The 18,031-nt window shown below is 50.8% G+C and overlaps 1 protein-coding gene across 3 annotated transcripts; it reads right to left on the bottom strand.

Moving 5' to 3' along the window:
• Positions 1-1,593: 1,593 nt before the first annotated feature.
• Positions 1,594-17,849, bottom strand: LOC137536525 (zinc finger protein 605-like). Of its 3 annotated transcripts, none has more exons than XM_068258739.1 (5): positions 17,791-17,849; positions 14,886-15,078; positions 13,759-14,101; positions 12,434-13,297; positions 1,594-3,294 (listed from the first exon to the last, which is right to left on the bottom strand). In XM_068258739.1, exons 2-5 carry the CDS (start codon positions 14,907-14,909, stop codon positions 2,360-2,362), a joined length of 2,166 nt encoding a protein of 721 aa, XP_068114840.1. In that variant the 5' UTR covers positions 14,910-15,078; positions 17,791-17,849; the 3' UTR covers positions 1,594-2,359. The 3 variants fall into 3 exon arrangements, with proteins under 3 accessions (XP_068114840.1, XP_068114841.1, XP_068114842.1); XM_068258740.1 differs by having other exon boundaries at positions 1,594-3,291; XM_068258741.1 differs by having other exon boundaries at positions 12,434-13,294.
• Positions 17,850-18,031: the final 182 nt, after the last annotated feature.

Raw genomic sequence — 18,031 nt, 5'->3', positions numbered from 1 at the left:
AGATAGCGTACACGAGGTGCCCTCAGTTTAGGTAGCGAGCTATAGGTGCTGGAGTATAGGTAGCCAAAAAAATCAAACTGATCACATGCTTCTCCGTGAGTTCCCCTAGACAGGGCCTTTTACTGACATTTAGTGACATGACTATGTACCCTGTAAAGCACCAGAGAAGACATCTGTGCTATATAAATTAATAACATTAAGGTAGTTAAAGAGAGTCTGAAGCGTACAAAATTACCTCTTTTTTTTTAGGCAGTCCTCTTCAGCATTGATGGCATAACTGGAACGCTGCTATCCTGGAGGCCGAGCTACAGCGCTAAGCTCTGCCTCCCCGGGCAGCAAAATCCACGACCTGGAAATTTGTGGAATTTTGCCCTGGTATTTGGGGTGATTAAGGCCTCGTTTTGCCGCAGGATAGCGGCGTTTCAGTTATGCCATTAGTGCTGAAGAGGACTGCCTAAAAGAAGATGTCATTTTGTAGGCTTCAGACTCTTAAGGTCAGACATTGCTGATTATACACCCTGAGGAAGGTGTATAAAACAGAGTAATAAACAGAATAGGAAGGAGATGGTAGGAAAGAGAAAGAAAAAAGAGCCAGGGAAGAGAATACAGAGTAGGGAGTGCGGGGGAAAGAGGACACATGCATAAAAGGAAGAGAAATGTGGGAAAGAGAAAAGGGGGGGGGGGGAATATAAGAAGTGGAGGCATTGCAGAGGGGATAAAGACAGTCACACACAGTATGGGACAAAAGAGGAACAGCAGGGAGATCTCACCAGGTCTGCAGCCTTCACTTGTCCCGTTTGACAGGAGCATGCTGATAAATGCAGAGGGGGAGGGGGGCTGGGAAGGGACAATGGAAGAGGAGAGATTGGAGGCAGTCGAGCTAATCTAAACTGCCCCAGTTTACACAGTGGGGCTCCCAGTACTACAGAAGTCTGCTGTCAGCATTACCTGTATCACTGGCCACTGCAACACCAGACTGCCCTGCACCATTGATCCATTGTTCTGATCAGAATAATAAATCAATAGTGCAGGGCACTCTGTGTCACAGCAGCCAGTGATACAGGCAATAATGACAGCTAACTTCTGTAAACTGCAGAGTGAAGCACTGTGCACTGCTGCTACCTCTCCGCTAGCCTGCCAGTCAGAAAGCTTACCAGAAGTCCTTTCCCTTCACTCACCGTGCTGCTGCTGCTGCGCTAATCTCCTCTGGCCCGGGGGAAATCACAACATCCATAGTGTAACCAGATTGTGTCTCAGAGACACATTGAAAGTGCCGCTGTGTGGCCGATGTAATGCCAGATATTGCAGCCCGGAAGCAGCCTTCCTCACTGAGTATCGCGCATGCTCAGTGGGAAGTTAGACATTATTTACCTGAAATATCTCCGCTTCCGCACCACGTCCACTCCCGAAATTTTCAGGGGAGGGTGGGGACCCCCAGATCTAGCTCTGTGTCAAATTGCATCCCCCGAGCCCCGCTAGTTCTCGAGATAGGTTTGCTGCAATCAGTCTCGGGAACCAGCGGGGCTCGGGAGCTGCAATTCGGCACAGAGCTAGATCTGGGGGTCCCCTCCCTCCCCTGAAAATTTTGGGAGTGTACGTGGTGCGGAAGCGGAGATATTTAGGACGTTTTACGTGGCTGCACTAGATGACATTACACCGGGACAGGAAGGGGGCGGGGCCCCACATCCAATACAGGAATAAGCAGGAGGCTGTGGACTGTTGGAGAGATCTGTGATGCTGCCTGCTCGGCTGCTGCTATCATTTCAGAGCAGGCAGCGCTCTTACAACAGCACCGAGCCTCTGGATCAGTCAGTGACATGAGTGTATGCCAGCTTGCCGCCCCTGTACCCGGACATTTAAAAAAACCGGCCGGACGCCCCGGACAGGTTGGAAAAAGTGGACCTGTCCGGGGAAAAGAGGCCGCCTGGTCACCCTAGAGTTAGTGGGAGCAGAGTGGAGCAGGGAAGCAGGAAAAGAGCAGGAAGTGGCTGGGAGGACATAAGAAGGTAGAGTTGGGGTGATTAGCAGAGTGGAGCAGGGAAGCAGTAGCGGAGCAGGAAGACATATAACCAACCCATATTTGTGGCGATTCTATAAGACAACTGTATGCAGGAGCTGGTGTGCAGGAATTTCTGAGAAGCTTAATGTATGTAAACATTGGAAGTGTCCCATCTAGTTTCAGATGCAAAGCCAATAATGTCATGTAACTGTATTATTGCTGAGGAGGGAAATGAACAATTAGGAATTATGGCAGGAAGGTAATAACACTGGTGCCTCAACACATAGAAGAGATCAGCAGGTGAGTCCATCCATCAGACCATCCAATCATAGATTTTACAAACTCTTCATCTCCTGCGTCCTATAAAATGCCACCATTAGCTACGGCATTATTGGTGTGATTTTCCTGGTGGACAATCAGATGTTCTTCCTTGGTGAAGCTCATCCCACACTCAGAACATGAAAGCAACCCATCGCCTGTGTGGATCTTCTTATGTCGAAGAAGTTCTGCTGTCCAAGTAAAGCTTTTCCCACACTCTGAACATGAAAATGGACGTTCACCTGTGTGCTTTCTCTGGTGCGCAATGAGCTTAGTTTTAGTGATAAAGCCTTTCCCACACTCTGAACATGAGAAAGGTCGCTCCCCTGTGTGGATCCTCTGATGAATCCGCAGGCCTCCTTTCTGAGTGAAACTTTTCCCACACTCTAAACACGGAAATGGACGCTCACCTGTGTGGATCCTCTGATGATCAAGGAGGCCTCCTCTCTGAGTAAACCTTTTCCCACACTCTGAACATGAAAATGGACGCTCACCTGTGTGTATTCTCTGGTGTATAACAAGCTCGCCCTTAGTAATAAAAGCTTTTTCACAATCTGAACATGAGAAAGGGAGCTCTCCTGTGTGGATCTTCTGATGTCGATGAAGGTCTCCTTTCTGGGTGAACCGTTTCCCACATACTGAACATGGTAGCTCTCCTGTGTGGCGTCTCTGGTGCCTTTGGAGTTGAGCTTTCAGAGCAAAACAGTCTCCACACTCTGTACAGAAAAATGGCTTCTCACCAGAGTGAACTTTCAAGTGGTCATCAAGGAATCTTTTCCATGCAAATGATTTCCCACACTCTGGACATGGAAAGGGCTTTTCTCCGGTGTGAACTTGCTGGTGAATTCTCTGTCCTGTGTCATGTAAATCATTGGTAATGGAGTTGCTGATAGGTGTCCGCTGTGTGGCATCATTATCTTCTGCTGGAGAGGAGATGAGATGTCCGTTTGAGGGGTTCTCAATGTTCTGCCCATCTGCTGGAAGCAAAACAAAAAAAAAATGCAAGAAAGTCATTAAATTTTTCACATGTGTGTTCTGTGCAATTAGGGACAGTTGTAACACTGACATAGGAATAGTAATTGGATCAAATTAAAGTGCCATCAACATAACAAAACTTACTATGTCATATAGGGTTAAATTAAAATGTACAGATGTGGATGACTATGGTCTAGAGAATAGATATAATGGAGGATTAAAAAGGGTCAGTCATCCGGTGTACAGTATCTCCCCCCTATTTGTTGGTGCCATGATGTTATACTGAGTAATGGAGATGGGCCTTTCATATGGTGTACAGTATCTCCTCCTCATTTGTTGGTACTATGATGTTATACTGAGGAATGGAGATGGGCCTCTCATATGGTGTACAGTATCTCCTCCTCATTTGTTGGTGCTATGATGTTATACTGAGGAATAGAGATGGCATCTCATATGGTGTACAGTATCCCCTCCTCATTTGTTGGTGCTATGATGTTATACTGAGGAATGGAGATGGGCCTTTCATATGGTGCACAGTCTCTCCTAATTTGTTGGTACTATGATGTTATACTGAGGAATGGAGATGGACCTTTCATATGGTGTACAGTATCTCCTCCTCATTTGTTGGTACTATGATGTTATACTGAGGAATGGAGATGGACCTTTCATATGGAGTACAGCATCTCCTCCTCATTTGTTAGTACTGTGATGTTATACTGAGGAATGGAGATGGGCCTTTCATATGGTGTACAGTATTTCCTCCTAATTTGTTGCCACTATGATGTTATACTGAGGAATGGAGAGAGTGAAGCAGGGCAGCAGCAGGGAGCAGAGATGCAGAAGCAGAGTGAAGCAGGGCAGCAACAGGGAGCAGAGGTGCAGAAGCAGAGTGAATCAGGGAGCAGAGATGCAGAAGCAGAGTGAAGCAGGGCAGCTGCAGGGAGCAGAGATGCAGAAGCAGAGTGGAGCAGGGCAGCAGCAGGGAGCAGAGATGCAGAAGCAGAGTGGAGCAGAGCAGCTGCAGGGAGCAGAGATGCAGAACCAGAGTGGAGCAGGGCAGCAGCAGAGAGCAGAGATGCAGAACCAGAATGGAGCAGGGCAGCAGCAGAGAGCAGAGATGCAGAACCAGAATGGAGCAGGGCAGCAGCAGGGAGCAGAGATGCAGAAGCAGAGTGAAACAGGGCCGCTGCAGGGAGCAGAGATGCAGAAGCAGAGTGGAGCAGGGCAGCAGCAGGGAGTAGATATGAAGAAGCAGAGTGGAACAGGGCCGCTGCAGGGAGCAGAGATGCAGTAGCAGAGTGGAGCAGGGCCACTACTGGGAGTAGAGATGCAGAAGGAGAATGGAGCAGGGCAGCAGTAGGGAGCAGAGATGCAGAACCAGAGTGGAGCAGGGCAGCAGCAGGGAGCAGAGATGAAGAAGCAGAGTGTAGCAGGGCAGCAGCAGGGAGCAGAGATGCAGAAGCAGAGTGGAGAAGGGCAGCTACAGGGAGCAGAGATGCAGAAGCAGAGTGGAGCAGGCAGCCACAGGGAGCAGAGATGCAGAAGCAGAGTGGAGCAGGGCAGCAGCAGGGAGCAGAGATGCAGAAGCAGAGTGGAGAAGGGCAGCTACAGGGAGCAGAGATGCAGAAGCAGAGTGGAGCAGGGCAGCCACAGGGAGCAGAGATGCAGAAGCAGAGTGGAGCAGGGCAGCCACAGGGAGCAGAGATGCAGAAGCAGAGTGGAGCAGGGCAGCAGCAGAGAGCAGAGATGTAGAACCAGAATGGAGCAGGGCAGCAGCAGAGAGCAGAGATGCAGAACCAGAATGGAGCAGGGCAGCAGCAGGGAGCAGAGATGCAGAAGCAGAGTGAAACAGGGCCGCTGCAGGGAGCAGAGATGCAGAAGCAAAGTGGAGCAGGGCCGCTGCAGGGAGCAGAGATGCAGAAGCAGAGTGGAGCAGAGCAGCAGCAGGGAGTAGATATGAAGAAGCAGAGTGGAACAGGGCCCCTGCAGGGAGCAGAGATGCAGAAGCAGAGTGGAGCAGGGCCACTACAGGGAGCAGAGATGCAGAAGCAGAATGTGGCAGGGCAGCAGCAGGGAGCAGAGATGCAGAACCAGAGTGGAGCAGGGCAGCAGCAGGGAGCAGAGATGCAGAAGCAGGGTGGAGCAGGGCAGCAGAAGGGAGCAGAGATGCAGAAGCAGAGTGGAGAAGGGCAGCTACAGGGAGCAGAGATGCAGAAGCAGAGTGGAGCAGGGCAGCAGCAGGGAGCAGAGATGCAGAAGCAGAGTGGAGCAGGGCAGCAGCAGGGAGCAGAGATGCAGAAGCAGAGTGGAGCAGGGCGGCAGCAGCAGGGAGCAGAGATGCAGAAGCAGAGTGGAGCAGGGCAGCAGCAGGGAGCAGAGATGCAGAAGCAGAGTGGAGCAGGGAAGCAGCATGGAGCAGATATGCAGAAGCAGAGTGGAGCAGGGCTCTTGCAGGGAGCAGAGATGCAGAGCCAGAGTGGAGCAGGGCCGCTACAGGGAGCAGAGATGCAGAAGCAGAGTGGAGCAGGGCCGCTGCAGGGAGCAGAGATGCAGAAGCAGAGTGGAGCAGGGCAGCAGCAGGGAGCAGAGATGCAGAAGCAGAGTGGAGCAGGGCAGCTGCAGGGAGCAGAGATGCAGAAGCAGAGTGGAGCAGGGTAGCAGCAGGGAGCAGAGATGCAGAAGCAGGGTGGAGCAGGGCAGCAGCAGGGAGCAGAGATGCAGAAGCAGAGTGGAAAAGGGCAGCTACAGGGAGCAGAGATGCAGAAGTGGAGTGGAGCAGGGCAGCCACAGGGAGCAGAGATGCAGAAGCAGAGTGGAGCAGGGCAGCCACAGGGAGCAGAGATGCAGAAGCAGAGTGGAGCAGGGCAGCAGCAGAGAGCAGAGATGTAGAACCAGAATGGAGCAGGGCAGCAGCAGGGAGCAGAGATGCAGAAGCAGAGTGGAGCAGGGCAGCAGCAGGGAGCAGAGATGCAGAAGCAGAGTGGAGCAGGGCAGCAGCAGGGAGCAGAGATGCAGAACCAGAGTGGAGCAGGGCAGCAGCAGGGAGCAGAGATGCAGAAGCAGAGTGGAGAAGGGCAGCTACAGGGAGCAGAGATGCAGAAGCAGAGTGGAGCAGGGCAGCCACAGGGAGCAGAGATGAAGAAGCAGAGTGGAGCAGGGCAGCAGCAGAGAGCAGAGATGTAGAACCAGAATGGAGCAGGGCAGCTGCAGGGAGCAGAGATGCAGAAGCAGAGTGGAGCAGGGCAGCAGCAGGGAGCAGAGATGCAGAAGCAGAGTGGAGCAGGGCAGCAGCAGGGAGCAGAGATGCAGAACCAGAGTGGAGCAGGGCAGCAGCAGGGAACAGAGATGCAGAAGCAGAGTGGAGAAGGGCAGCTACAGGGAGCAGAGATGCAGAAGCAGAGTGGAGCAGGGCCGCTGCAGGGAGCAGAGATGCAGAAGCAGAGTGGAGCAGGGCAGCTGCAGGGAGCAGAGATGCAGAAGCAGAGTGGAGCAGGGCAGCAGCAGGGAGCAGAGATGCAGAAGCAGAGTGGAGAAGGGCAGCCACAGGGAGCAGAGATGCAGAAGCAGAGTGGAGCAGGGCAGCAGCAGGGAGCAGAGATGCAGAAGCAGAGTGGAGCAGGGCAGCAGCAGGGAGCAGAGATGCAGAAGCAGAGTGGAGCAGGGCGGCAGCAGCAGGGAGCAGAGATGCAGAAGCAGAGTGGAGCAGGGCAGCAGCAGGGAGCAGAGATGCAGAAGCAGAGTGGAGCAGGGAAGCAGCATGGAGCAGATATGCAGAAGCAGAGTGGAGCAGGGCTCTTGCAGGGAGCAGAGATGCAGAGCCAGAGTGGAGCAGGGCCGCTACAGGGAGCAGAGATGCAGAAGCAGAGTGGAGCAGGGCCGCTGCAGGGAGCAGAGATGCAGAAGCAGAGTGGAGCAGGGCAGCAGCAGGGAGCAGAGATGCAGAAGCAGAGTGGAGCAGGGCAGCTGCAGGGAGCAGAGATGCAGAAGCAGAGTGGAGCAGGGTAGCAGCAGGGAGCAGAGATGCAGAAGCAGGGTGGAGCAGGGCAGCAGCAGGGAGCAGAGATGCAGAAGCAGAGTGGAAAAGGGCAGCTACAGGGAGCAGAGATGCAGAAGTGGAGTGGAGCAGGGCAGCCACAGGGAGCAGAGATGCAGAAGCAGAGTGGAGCAGGGCAGCCACAGGGAGCAGAGATGCAGAAGCAGAGTGGAGCAGGGCAGCAGCAGAGAGCAGAGATGTAGAACCAGAATGGAGCAGGGCAGCAGCAGGGAGCAGAGATGCAGAAGCAGAGTGGAGCAGGGCAGCAGCAGGGAGCAGAGATGCAGAAGCAGAGTGGAGCAGGGCAGCAGCAGGGAGCAGAGATGCAGAACCAGAGTGGAGCAGGGCAGCAGCAGGGAGCAGAGATGCAGAAGCAGAGTGGAGAAGGGCAGCTACAGGGAGCAGAGATGCAGAAGCAGAGTGGAGCAGGGCAGCCACAGGGAGCAGAGATGCAGAAGCAGAGTGGAGCAGGGCAGCAGCAGAGAGCAGAGATGTAGAACCAGAATGGAGCAGGGCAGCTGCAGGGAGCAGAGATGCAGAAGCAGAGTGGAGCAGGGCAGCAGCAGGGAGCAGAGATGCAGAAGCAGAGTGGAGCAGGGCAGCAGCAGGGAGCAGAGATGCAGAACCAGAGTGGAGCAGGGCAGCAGCAGGGAACAGAGATGCAGAAGCAGAGTGGAGAAGGGCAGCTACAGGGAGCAGAGATGCAGAAGCAGAGTGGAGCAGGGCCGCTGCAGGGAGCAGAGATGCAGAAGCAGAGTGGAGCAGGGCAGCTGCAGGGAGCAGAGATGCAGAAGCAGAGTGGAGCAGGGCAGCAGCAGGGAGCAGAGATGCAGAAGCAGAGTGGAGAAGGGCAGCCACAGGGAGCAGAGATGCAGAAGCAGAGTGGAGCAGGGCCGCTGCAGGGAGCAGAGATGCAGAAGCAGAGTGGAGCAGGGCAGCTGCAGGGAGCAGAGATGCAGAAGCAGAGTGGAGCAGGGCAGCAGCAGGGAGCAGAGATGCAGAAGCAGAGTGGAGCAGGGCAGCAGCAGGGAGCAGAGATGCAGAACCAGAGTGGAGCAGGGCAGCAGCAGGGAGCAGAGATGCAGAAGCAGAGTGGAGAAGGGCAGCTACAGGGAGCAGAGATGCAGAAGCAGAGTGGAGCAGGGCAGCCACAGAGAGCAGAGATGCAGAAGCAGAGTGGAGCAGGGCCGCTGCAGGGAGCAGAGATGCAGAAGCAGAGTGGAGCAGGGCAGCAGCAGGGAACAGAGATGCAGAAGCAGGGTGGAGCAGGGCAGCAGCAGGGAGCAGAGATGCAGAAGCAGAGTGGAGAAGGGCAGCTACAGGGAGCAGAGATGCAGAAGCAGAGTGGAGCAGGGCAGCCACAGGGAGCAGAGATGCAGAAGCAGAGTGGAGCAGGGCAGCAGCAGAGAGCAGAGATGTAGAACCAGAATGGAGCAGGGCAGCAGCAGAGAGCAGAGATGCAGAACCAGAATGGAGCAGGGCAGCAGCAGGGAGCAGAGATGCAGAAGCAGAGTGAAACAGGGCCGCTGCAGGGAGCAGAGATGCAGAAGCAGAGTGGAGCAGTGCCGCTGCAGGGAGCAGAGATGCAGAAGCAGAGTGGAGCAGGGCAGCAGCAGGGAGTAGATATGAAGAAGCAGAGTGGAACAGGGCCGCTGCAGGGAGCAGAGATGCAGAAGCAGAGTGGAGCAGGGCCACTACAGGGAGCAGAGATGCAGAAGCAGAATGTGGCAGGGCAGCAGCAGGGAGCAGAGATGCAGAACCAGAGTGGAGCAGGGCAGCAGCAGGGAGCAGAGATGCAGAAGCAGGGTGGAGCAGGGCAGCAGCAGGGAGCAGAGATGCAGAAGCAGAGTGGAGTAGGGCAGCTACAGGCAGGGCTGTGGAGTCGGAGTCGGAGTCGTGGAGTGGGGCAATTTTGGGTGCCTGGAGTCGGAGTCGGGAAAAATGCACCGACTCCGACTCCTAATGAATTTGTAACTGTAATTAAAATAGAAAATATGATAAAATGTTCTATTTCTCAGATAATAGTCATTAAAAATAATGTATATATACAGTATATATACAGTAATAGCTGTGCTTTGTCCACAAAAATGAAATAAACCAATCAAAATTAGTTACTTGTGCTGCTTCAATAAAGCAGTCCCCGTATTTTTAAGGTCAGATATACATATCTGATTGTGACTGTATATATGATGTGTACACAGGAATCTCTTATATATACTAAATAACATCTATGCTGTAAGAATAAAGCCTGATGTGTAGCCGTGTCACTAATAGAGATGGTCAACGAGATGGAAATAATTCCGCATTGATGCTGATTTATGCAAATGTATGCACTCCCTTTGCTGATGAAATCAAATAATTTGATATGTTATTAAAATTTGGTTTGGTGACTACAAATTAAAGGGTAACTGAGACGGATAAAAAGTAAAGTTTTATACATACCTGGGGCTTCCTCCAGCCCCCTTCAGGCTAATCAGTCCCTCGCTGTCCTCCACCACCCGGATCTTCTGCTAGGAGTCCTGGTAATTCAGCCAGTCAGCGCAGTCCGGCCGCATGCCGCTCCCACAGCCAGGAACATTCTGCACCTGCGCAATAGTGCTGCACAGGTGTAGTACGCTCCCGGCGGCGGAGTGTGTGCATGCGCACTACGCCCGACTGGCTCAAGTACCTGGACTCATAGCAGAAGATCCAGGTGGTGGAGGAGGACAACGAGGGACTGATTATCCTGAAGGCGGCTGGAGGAAGCCCCAGGTATGTATAAAACTTTAATTTCATCAGTCTCAGGTTTACTTTGTTACAAAGTAGTACTATACTCTACATATGCGCTCCCCACAGAGCTGCAGGTAATCCAATCCACTGAGAATGCTGTGCACATTGAACACAGAGGTGTTGTCTGTTTACAATCTCCTTATTCCCCTGCAGAGTACCTGCACATCATTCTTACATGTACCCACAGTTACATTGCCTAGGGCCTGATAGATGTTCTTTGTTCCGGTTTGTACCTTTTACAAGTACTCTTACCAAGGACTAGTTTTAGTCTAAAAAGGGAATAAATATAGTAGTCTACATATCCTTCTCACTTCAGTTGTCTTGTAAAATTCCTAAGCGTTGGCAGTTAGAGACGAATTTCATGTTACATACTTTTAATCAACAAAATTGTAATATGCAAATTAGAGGAGTCGGAGTCGTGGAGTCGGAGTCGGTGGAATCCTAAACTGAGGAGTCGGAGTCGGTGGATTTTCGGACCGACTCCAAAGCCCTGGCTACAGGGAGCAGAGATGCAGAAGCAGAGTGGAGCAGGGCAGCCACAGGGAGCAGAGATGCAGAAGCAGAGTGGAGCAGGGCCGCTGCAGGGAGCAGAGATGCAGAACCAGAGTGGAGCAGGGCAGCAGCAGGGAGCAGAGATGCAGAAGCAGAGTGGAGCAGGGCAGCAGCAGGGAGCAGAGATGCAGAAGCAGAGTGGAGCAGGGCAGCAGCAGGGAGCAGAGATGCAGAAGCAGAGTGGAGCAGGGCAGCAGCAGGGAGCAGAGATGCAGAAGCAGAGTGGAGCAAGGCAGCAGCAGGGAGCAGAGATGCAGAAGCAGAGTGGAGCAGGGAAGCAGCAGGGAGCAGATATGCAGAAGCAGAGTGGAGCAGGGCTCTTGCAGGGAGCAGAGATGCAGAGCCAGAGTGGAGCAGGGCAGCTACAGGGAGCAGAGATGCAGAAGCAGAGTGGAGCAGGGCCGCTGCAGGGAGCAGAGATGCAGAAGCAGAGTGGAGCAGGGCAGCAGCAGGGAGCAGAGATGCAGAAGCAGAGTGGAGCAGGGCAGCTGCAGGGAGCAGAGATGCAGAAGCAGAGTGGAGCAGGAAAGCAGCAGGGAGCAGAGATGCAGAAGCAGAGTGGAGCAGGGCAGCTACAGGGAGCAGAGATGCAGAAGCAGAGTGGAGCAGGGCAGCCACAGGGAGCAGAGATGCAGAAGCAGAGTGGAGCAGGGCAGCAGCAGGGAGCAGAGATGCAGAAGCAGAGTGGAGCAGGGCAGCAGCAGGGAGCAGAGATGCAGAAGCAGAGTGGAGCAGGGCAGCAGCAGGGAGCAGAGATGCAGAAGCAGAGTGGAGCAGGGCAGCAGCAGGGAGCAGAGATGCAGAAGCAGAGTGGAGCAGGGCAGCAGCAGGGAGCAGAGATGCAGAAGCAGAGTGGAGCAGGGCAGCAGCAGGGAGCAGAGATGCAGAAGCAGAGTGGAGCAGGGCAGCTACAGGGAGCAGAGATGCAGAAGCAGAGTGGAGCAGGGCCACTGCAGGGAGCAGAGATGCAGAAGCAGAGTGGAGCAGGGCCACTGCAGGGAGCAGAGATGCAGAGCCAGAGTGGAGCAGGGCAGCTACAGGGAGCAGAGATGCAGAAGCAGAGTGCAGCAGGGCCACTGCAGGGAGCAGAGAAGCAGAGCCAGAGTGGAGCAGGACAGCTACAGGGAGCAAAGATGCAGAAGCAGAGTGGATCAGGGCAGCCACAGGGAGCAGAGATGCAGAAGCAGAGTGGAGCAGGGCAGCAGCAGGGAGCAGAGATGCAGAAGACGAGTGGAGCAGGGCAGCAGCAGGGAGCAGAGATGTAGAAGACGAGTGGAGCAGGGCCGCTGCAGGGAGCACAATGACGTGATCTTTAGTGATAAAAGCTTTCCCACACTCTGGCCTAGTGCACACCGGAGCGTTTCCGCTGTGGTTTGCGATCTGCTTGCGGGTGCGGATCCGCTAGGATAATGTATTTCAATGGGCTGGTGCACACCAGAGCGGGAGGCGTTTTGCTGAAACGCATACTCCCGGGCTGCTGCAGATTTTGGATTGCGGATGCGTTTCTGCCTCAATGTTAAGTATAGGAAAAACGCAAACCGCTCTGAAAAACGGCACTTCAGAGCGGTTTGCCAGGCGTTTTTTGTTACAGTAGCTGTTCAGTAACAGCTTTACTGTAACAATACATAAAATCTACTACACCAAAACCGCTACACAAAACCGCAAAACGCTAGCTGAAACGCTGCAGAAAAATAAGAAAAAGGGTTTCAAAATCTGCTAGCATTTTGCGGATCTGCTAGCGTTTTTTGGTGTGCACCGGGCCTCTGATCATATGAAAGGTCGCTCACCTGTGTGGATCTTCTGATGTCGAAGGAGGTCTCCACTTTGAGCAAACATTTTCCCACACTCTGAACATGGAAATAAATGCTGTACTGTATGAATCTTCTCATGTCGAACAAGATGTGCCTTAATGAGGAAACTTTTCCCACAGTCTAGACATGAAAACGGACGCACACCTGTGTGGCTTCTGTGGTGAACTTTGAGTTGACCTTTTAGAGCAAAACATTTCCCACACTCTGTGCAGGAAAATGGCTTCTCGCCCGTGTGAACTTTTAAATGGCTCTTCAGTTTTCCGTATGCTGGAAAAGTTTTATCGCAGTCAGGACAGGAAAAGAGACTTTTTCCAGTGTGAACTCGCTGGTGAAGCATGAAGAATCTCTTAGTCAGAAATGATTTCCCACACTCTGCACACACAAATGGACGCTCCCTGTTGTGCTCATTCTGATGCAGAAAAAGAAGTGACTTAGTGCTGAAGCTTTTGTCACACTGTGAACATGATAAGATCTCATCACCTCCATGTCTAACGTTACCTAATTCATCAGAAGAAACTGCAGAGCTACATGGAGTCTCTGATCTCTCTTCACCGTGAGGTCTGGGAAAGATATTTGGGATAACTGCATCAGGTTTAGGAATAGTCAGATCTCCTGTCCTGTCTTTATGGAGAGAGCTTGGATGGATATTTTGGGTTCCAGCATGCAATGATTCCAAAGCTTCCTGAGAATTATAGGGACCCATAGACCTATTCATACTGCATGCTGTGTGATGTACATCATTGGTAATGGGGTTGCCTCTGGGAGTCCGATGTGTGACATATTCTGCTGGAGAGGAGATGAGATGTCCATCTGATAGGTTCCCAATGTTCTGCCCGTCTGCTGGAAGAACAAAAAAATGTAAGAAAGGCATCTCTTTTCCTATTTCTATTATGTTTGCTAATCTTGTTGGCACATATTCCACATTGCTAAACAACCTAGGCCAAACATCGCTGAGCGGAAAGGGTTACATAACAATATACAACTATATAGAGATCCTAGCAAATTAGTGCCGGTTTAGTTGTCCACAACTAAAGGTTCACACACACATACAATTGTTATAAGCCAATCACTGACCAATTCTACCACTTCCATGTAGTATGAGGGCCAATAGACTTTGAATGCTATGAATACATTGTGTAGGTAAGCTCTCATACTACTTGGAGGTGGTAACATTGGCCAATCATTGGCTAATTAAAACTGGAATTGTGTATGCACCCTATGGATATATCACAGAATAGAGAAAAAACAGAAGACAAGCAACCCAGAAATAGACCACATAAGAGACACTTGTAGCTGTTTACCTGAAATGACCAGTCCTAATTCTCCTGGGAACATGATGTCGCCGTCCTCTGCAGACTTGTTACCAGATCTCACAAATGCCTCCTCCTCTTTAATTGTCTCCATCGTTTCCCTCTCTTCCATAGACTGTCCATCGTCTCTGCCACACATCTCTTCTTCTACCTTAATTATTGTGATCATTCCAACCTCCACCATGGACTGCTCATAATTCCTCACATACACCTCTTCTCCTTCCTCTTTAATTGCTCTGTTGATTTCATCTTCCTCTGTAGACCACCGATCGTCTGTCTCATAAGTCTCCTCCTCTTCTTTAACCTCAACTTTCACATCCATCTCTTCTTCACCCTACATCCACAAAATGACCAGACTCACAATTACAAGACTTAGCACAAATACATTGTGTGTTCATAGTAGTAAAATGTGGTGAAGTCTTTAGTAACCGTGGGCAAAGTACAGCCCATGGGGCCAGATTCACAGAGACCACCTGCCTCCCTCCCACCTCTCCTCTCCTTCCTCCTCTCCTCTTTTCCTGCTGGGGGCACAGCTGGCTGCCTAAACTGCAGAGGGGGATGCTTGATACTGGGGGCACACCTGGCTAATTAAACTGGGGAGGGGGCGGCTTAATACTGGGGGCACACCTGGCTAACTAAATTGGGGAGGGGTCTGCTTAGTACTGGGGGCACACCTGGCTAATTAAACTGAGGAGGGGGCTGTGTAATACTGGGGCACAGCTGGCTACCTAAAAAGCAGAGGGGTCTACCTAATTCTGGGGACACAGCTGGCTACCTAAACTGGGGAGGGAGCTCATTGGCTACTCGATCTTGGGGTCTAAGAGTAGGGATGTATATGGTGTCCAGTACTGGAAGGGGGGGGGGGGGCAAAGTGGCGGCATGACGGGGAAGAGGGGTGATCTAGGGAAGACCCTCCCTACTGCTCCAGCCTGGCGATACACGGAAAAGTTGATTCTCTCTCTTTGTAGAGATCATTCTGTTCTTCTACATCCTGCCTCCCCTTCACGGTGGCATCCTGACACCTTATAGGAACCTGACACACACAATGATATAGTCACCATCCAGACACACCCCTTGTGGTTACTGGATAATCTCCCATAATTCCCAGCACCGCTCACCTCTCCTGTCAGCAGCTCCATCATCTTGGGGATGACCTTTAGAATCCTCTTGCTTGATCTCCAAGGTAAAGTCCAATATCCTTTCAGTCATGTGACTCCAGTCCTCATCTATGCTCACCAATCTGGTCTTGTGCGCTACACAGGAATCTCTTGCCGGTTGACAAATAGAAACTATTTTGTATACTGTGGCACTCTAGATGTTAATAAAATGAGCAAAAATCAAAATCGCTGAAGACTAAGCTTGGCACAGACTGTTATATGGAGCAATAAAATACAGCGGTTGAGTTCAACTCCCACCAGTGGTTTATCTGCTGCTGCTAATAATAATAATGATAGTGTGTGACTGTGGTGAGGACATTAGAGTGTAAGCTCCTCTGGTGCAGAGACTGATGGGAATGGATCAGTGATCTCTGTACAGCGCTGTGGAATATGTCAGAGCTACATAAATGTATACGGTAATAATATTGTGTGACTAAGGTGAGGACATTAGAGTGTGAGCTCCTCTGGTGCAGAGACTGATGGGATGGATCACTGATCTCTGTACAGCACTGTGGAATATGTCAGAGCTATATAAATGTATAATAATAATCTTGTGTGACTGTAGTGAGGACATTAGAGTGTAAGCTCGTCTGGTGCAGAGGCTGATGGGAATGGATCAGTGATCTCTGTACAGCGCTGTGGAATATGTCAGAGCTATATAAATGTATAATAATAATAATAATAGTGTGTGACTGTGATGAGGACATTAGAGTGTAAGCTCCTCTGGTGCAGAGGCTGATGGGAATGGATCACTGATCTCTGTACAGCGCTGTGGAATATGTCAGAGCTATATAAATGTATAATAATAATAATAATAGTGTGTGACTGTGATGAGGACATTGGAGTGTAAGCTCCTCTGGTGCAGAGACTGATGGGAATGGATCAGTGATCTCTGTACAGCACTGTGGAATATGTCAGAGTTATATAAATGTATAATAATAATAATAGTGTGTGACTGTGGTGAGGACATTAGAGTGTGAGCTCCTCTGGTGCAGGTAATGATGGAAATGGATCAGAGATCTCTGTATGGCACTGTGGAATATGACCGAGCTATATAAAGTACACCTGAAGTGAGAGGGAGATGGAGGCTGCCATATTTGTTTCCTTTAAAACAATACCAGTTGCATGGCTGTCCTGCTGATCTCTTCGGCTGCAGTAGTGTCTGAATATCACACCTGAAACAAGCATGGGGCTAACCCAGTCAGACTTCAGTCAGAACCACCTGATCTGTATGCTTCTTCAGGGTCTATGGCTTAAAGTATTAAAAGCAGAGGAGCAGCAGGACAGCCAGACAAGCTGAATTGTTTCAAAGGAAATACATATGTTTAGGCATCTTAACTTTTTCAGCCACTCCCCCAGTCTGGACAATCACTATAGACACAAACAACATTTGATATGAGGAGGCCATACATCTAGCCACTAATGGGCAGACTGACCAAGACACAGACCTCTGTGATCGAATCTGATCAGAGAGAGATCTGTTGGCTGCCCATACACCACAAGCCGATTCCCAAACAACTCCAGCATGAAATCTCTTGGGAATCGGCTTGTTGATGCTGCCTCTGTCCTCGCGTCATATGTCCCATGGTCAGCTGCTCTCTGCAGGCTGGCTGCAGGTGAGTTGATGCTTGATAACATTTGTAAGACAAGAAGAATGTCACCAGCACTGATTATATACAGTACTGTACAAAGAAGAATCCTGGGGAATGTAAGGACACATGCTGCAAGTCCCACCCATGGAGGTATTGGAGCCATTCGCAGGAAGCATGTAGCTGCCTCTATTCAGTGGCGGCTGCAATTTTTAAGCAGCCCTGGATACTGTACCAGCGATTTGTCCAGCCTGGCTATGTAGCCCTATGGTATACTTAACCTTGTTGGGTACCAAATGTACAAGTTCTTGTACTGCACCTCCAGTAGGAGGACAGAGTTGGTCTTTTGCAGCAAAGAATGTACCAGGGCATGCTGGGCCATTTCTAGGACAAGTTCTGATATAGTAATCCACTTTTCCTGGTCCCTTGGAGTTTACTATAAAGAGATTATACAGTATCATTCAAATATTGTTTCATGTATGAGAATCAATAGAGAAAGTCTGGGCACCATCCTCAATGTTATTATTTTTAAGCCTTTTATTGTGTCACAAAGTTAGAAGTGAACACACATTGGCCACAGCATCACCTCGTAGGAGTGAGACGGAGAAATGGAGGTGGATCTAGTTTAGGGGACTTCGCAGGAAACCTCATAGGAACAGTTCGGCGATTAAAGCACCCTCTACAGCAAAAAGTGTTGTGATTGGCCAAATAGTTTGGGCGTGGTTTACTACAAGCTGAATCTGAAACCGCTTACATTTGTTTTCGCATCCGGTATTTTTTAGCAGGGCGAGGCGAATGACGGCTCAACTGCTGTTGTTGAAATTCCGGGTTGCCGAGAATTGTTTCGCTGTGGCTAAACGGTTCTCTGCTACCATGCAGAAAAGCATTTGGCATCATTAATTCTCACATTGCGTTTTAGGCCCCCTAGGGTGACACCGTATCCATGACTGCTGCCGATTCCAGAAGCTGCAAGTAGCGTTTTCGAAAATTCGATTGACCGCGGCGCTTGAGCAATCCATGATAAATGACGCAAGAAGAATGCTCCCATTCCTTTCCATAAGCGACGTGTTGGATCCTGGCGGTAAATGATTGGGCCAATCACCGGCAGCTGCCCGTGTGAACCACCTCTTAATATGTCACCTCCAAACCACCTCAACACTTTCACTCCTATCCCCACCTCCCCTGCCATACACAGTTACTGCTGCATACAACATCTATGCTCATTCCTACTATAGGCTAATATACATATATACAGAAAGCAAATAAGACACGATCACCTCTTTTGCAGCCAGCCTCAGCAAACTCTCCTCTCTGCTTCCTCCCAAATCTAACTAACTTCCTGCTTGTGCGTTCCAACCCTCCCTCCCTTATATGTGAGTGCGTTTCACCTGTAGTGGGTGAGCTCGCCATCTTGTGGAGAATAGGGGAACTGCATCCATCAGAAGTGCTGTTCATGACATAACAGGTTAGTTACTACTGCACTGTTCCCCAGAGATTGATGAAGATATAATGGGCAAA

The sequence above is a fragment of the Hyperolius riggenbachi genome, chromosome 10, assembly GCF_040937935.1.
Source record: "Hyperolius riggenbachi isolate aHypRig1 chromosome 10, aHypRig1.pri, whole genome shotgun sequence".
NCBI classification, from domain to species: Eukaryota; Metazoa; Chordata; class Amphibia; order Anura; family Hyperoliidae; genus Hyperolius; species Hyperolius riggenbachi.
This window is presented reverse-complemented; position numbering and strand designations above follow the sequence as displayed.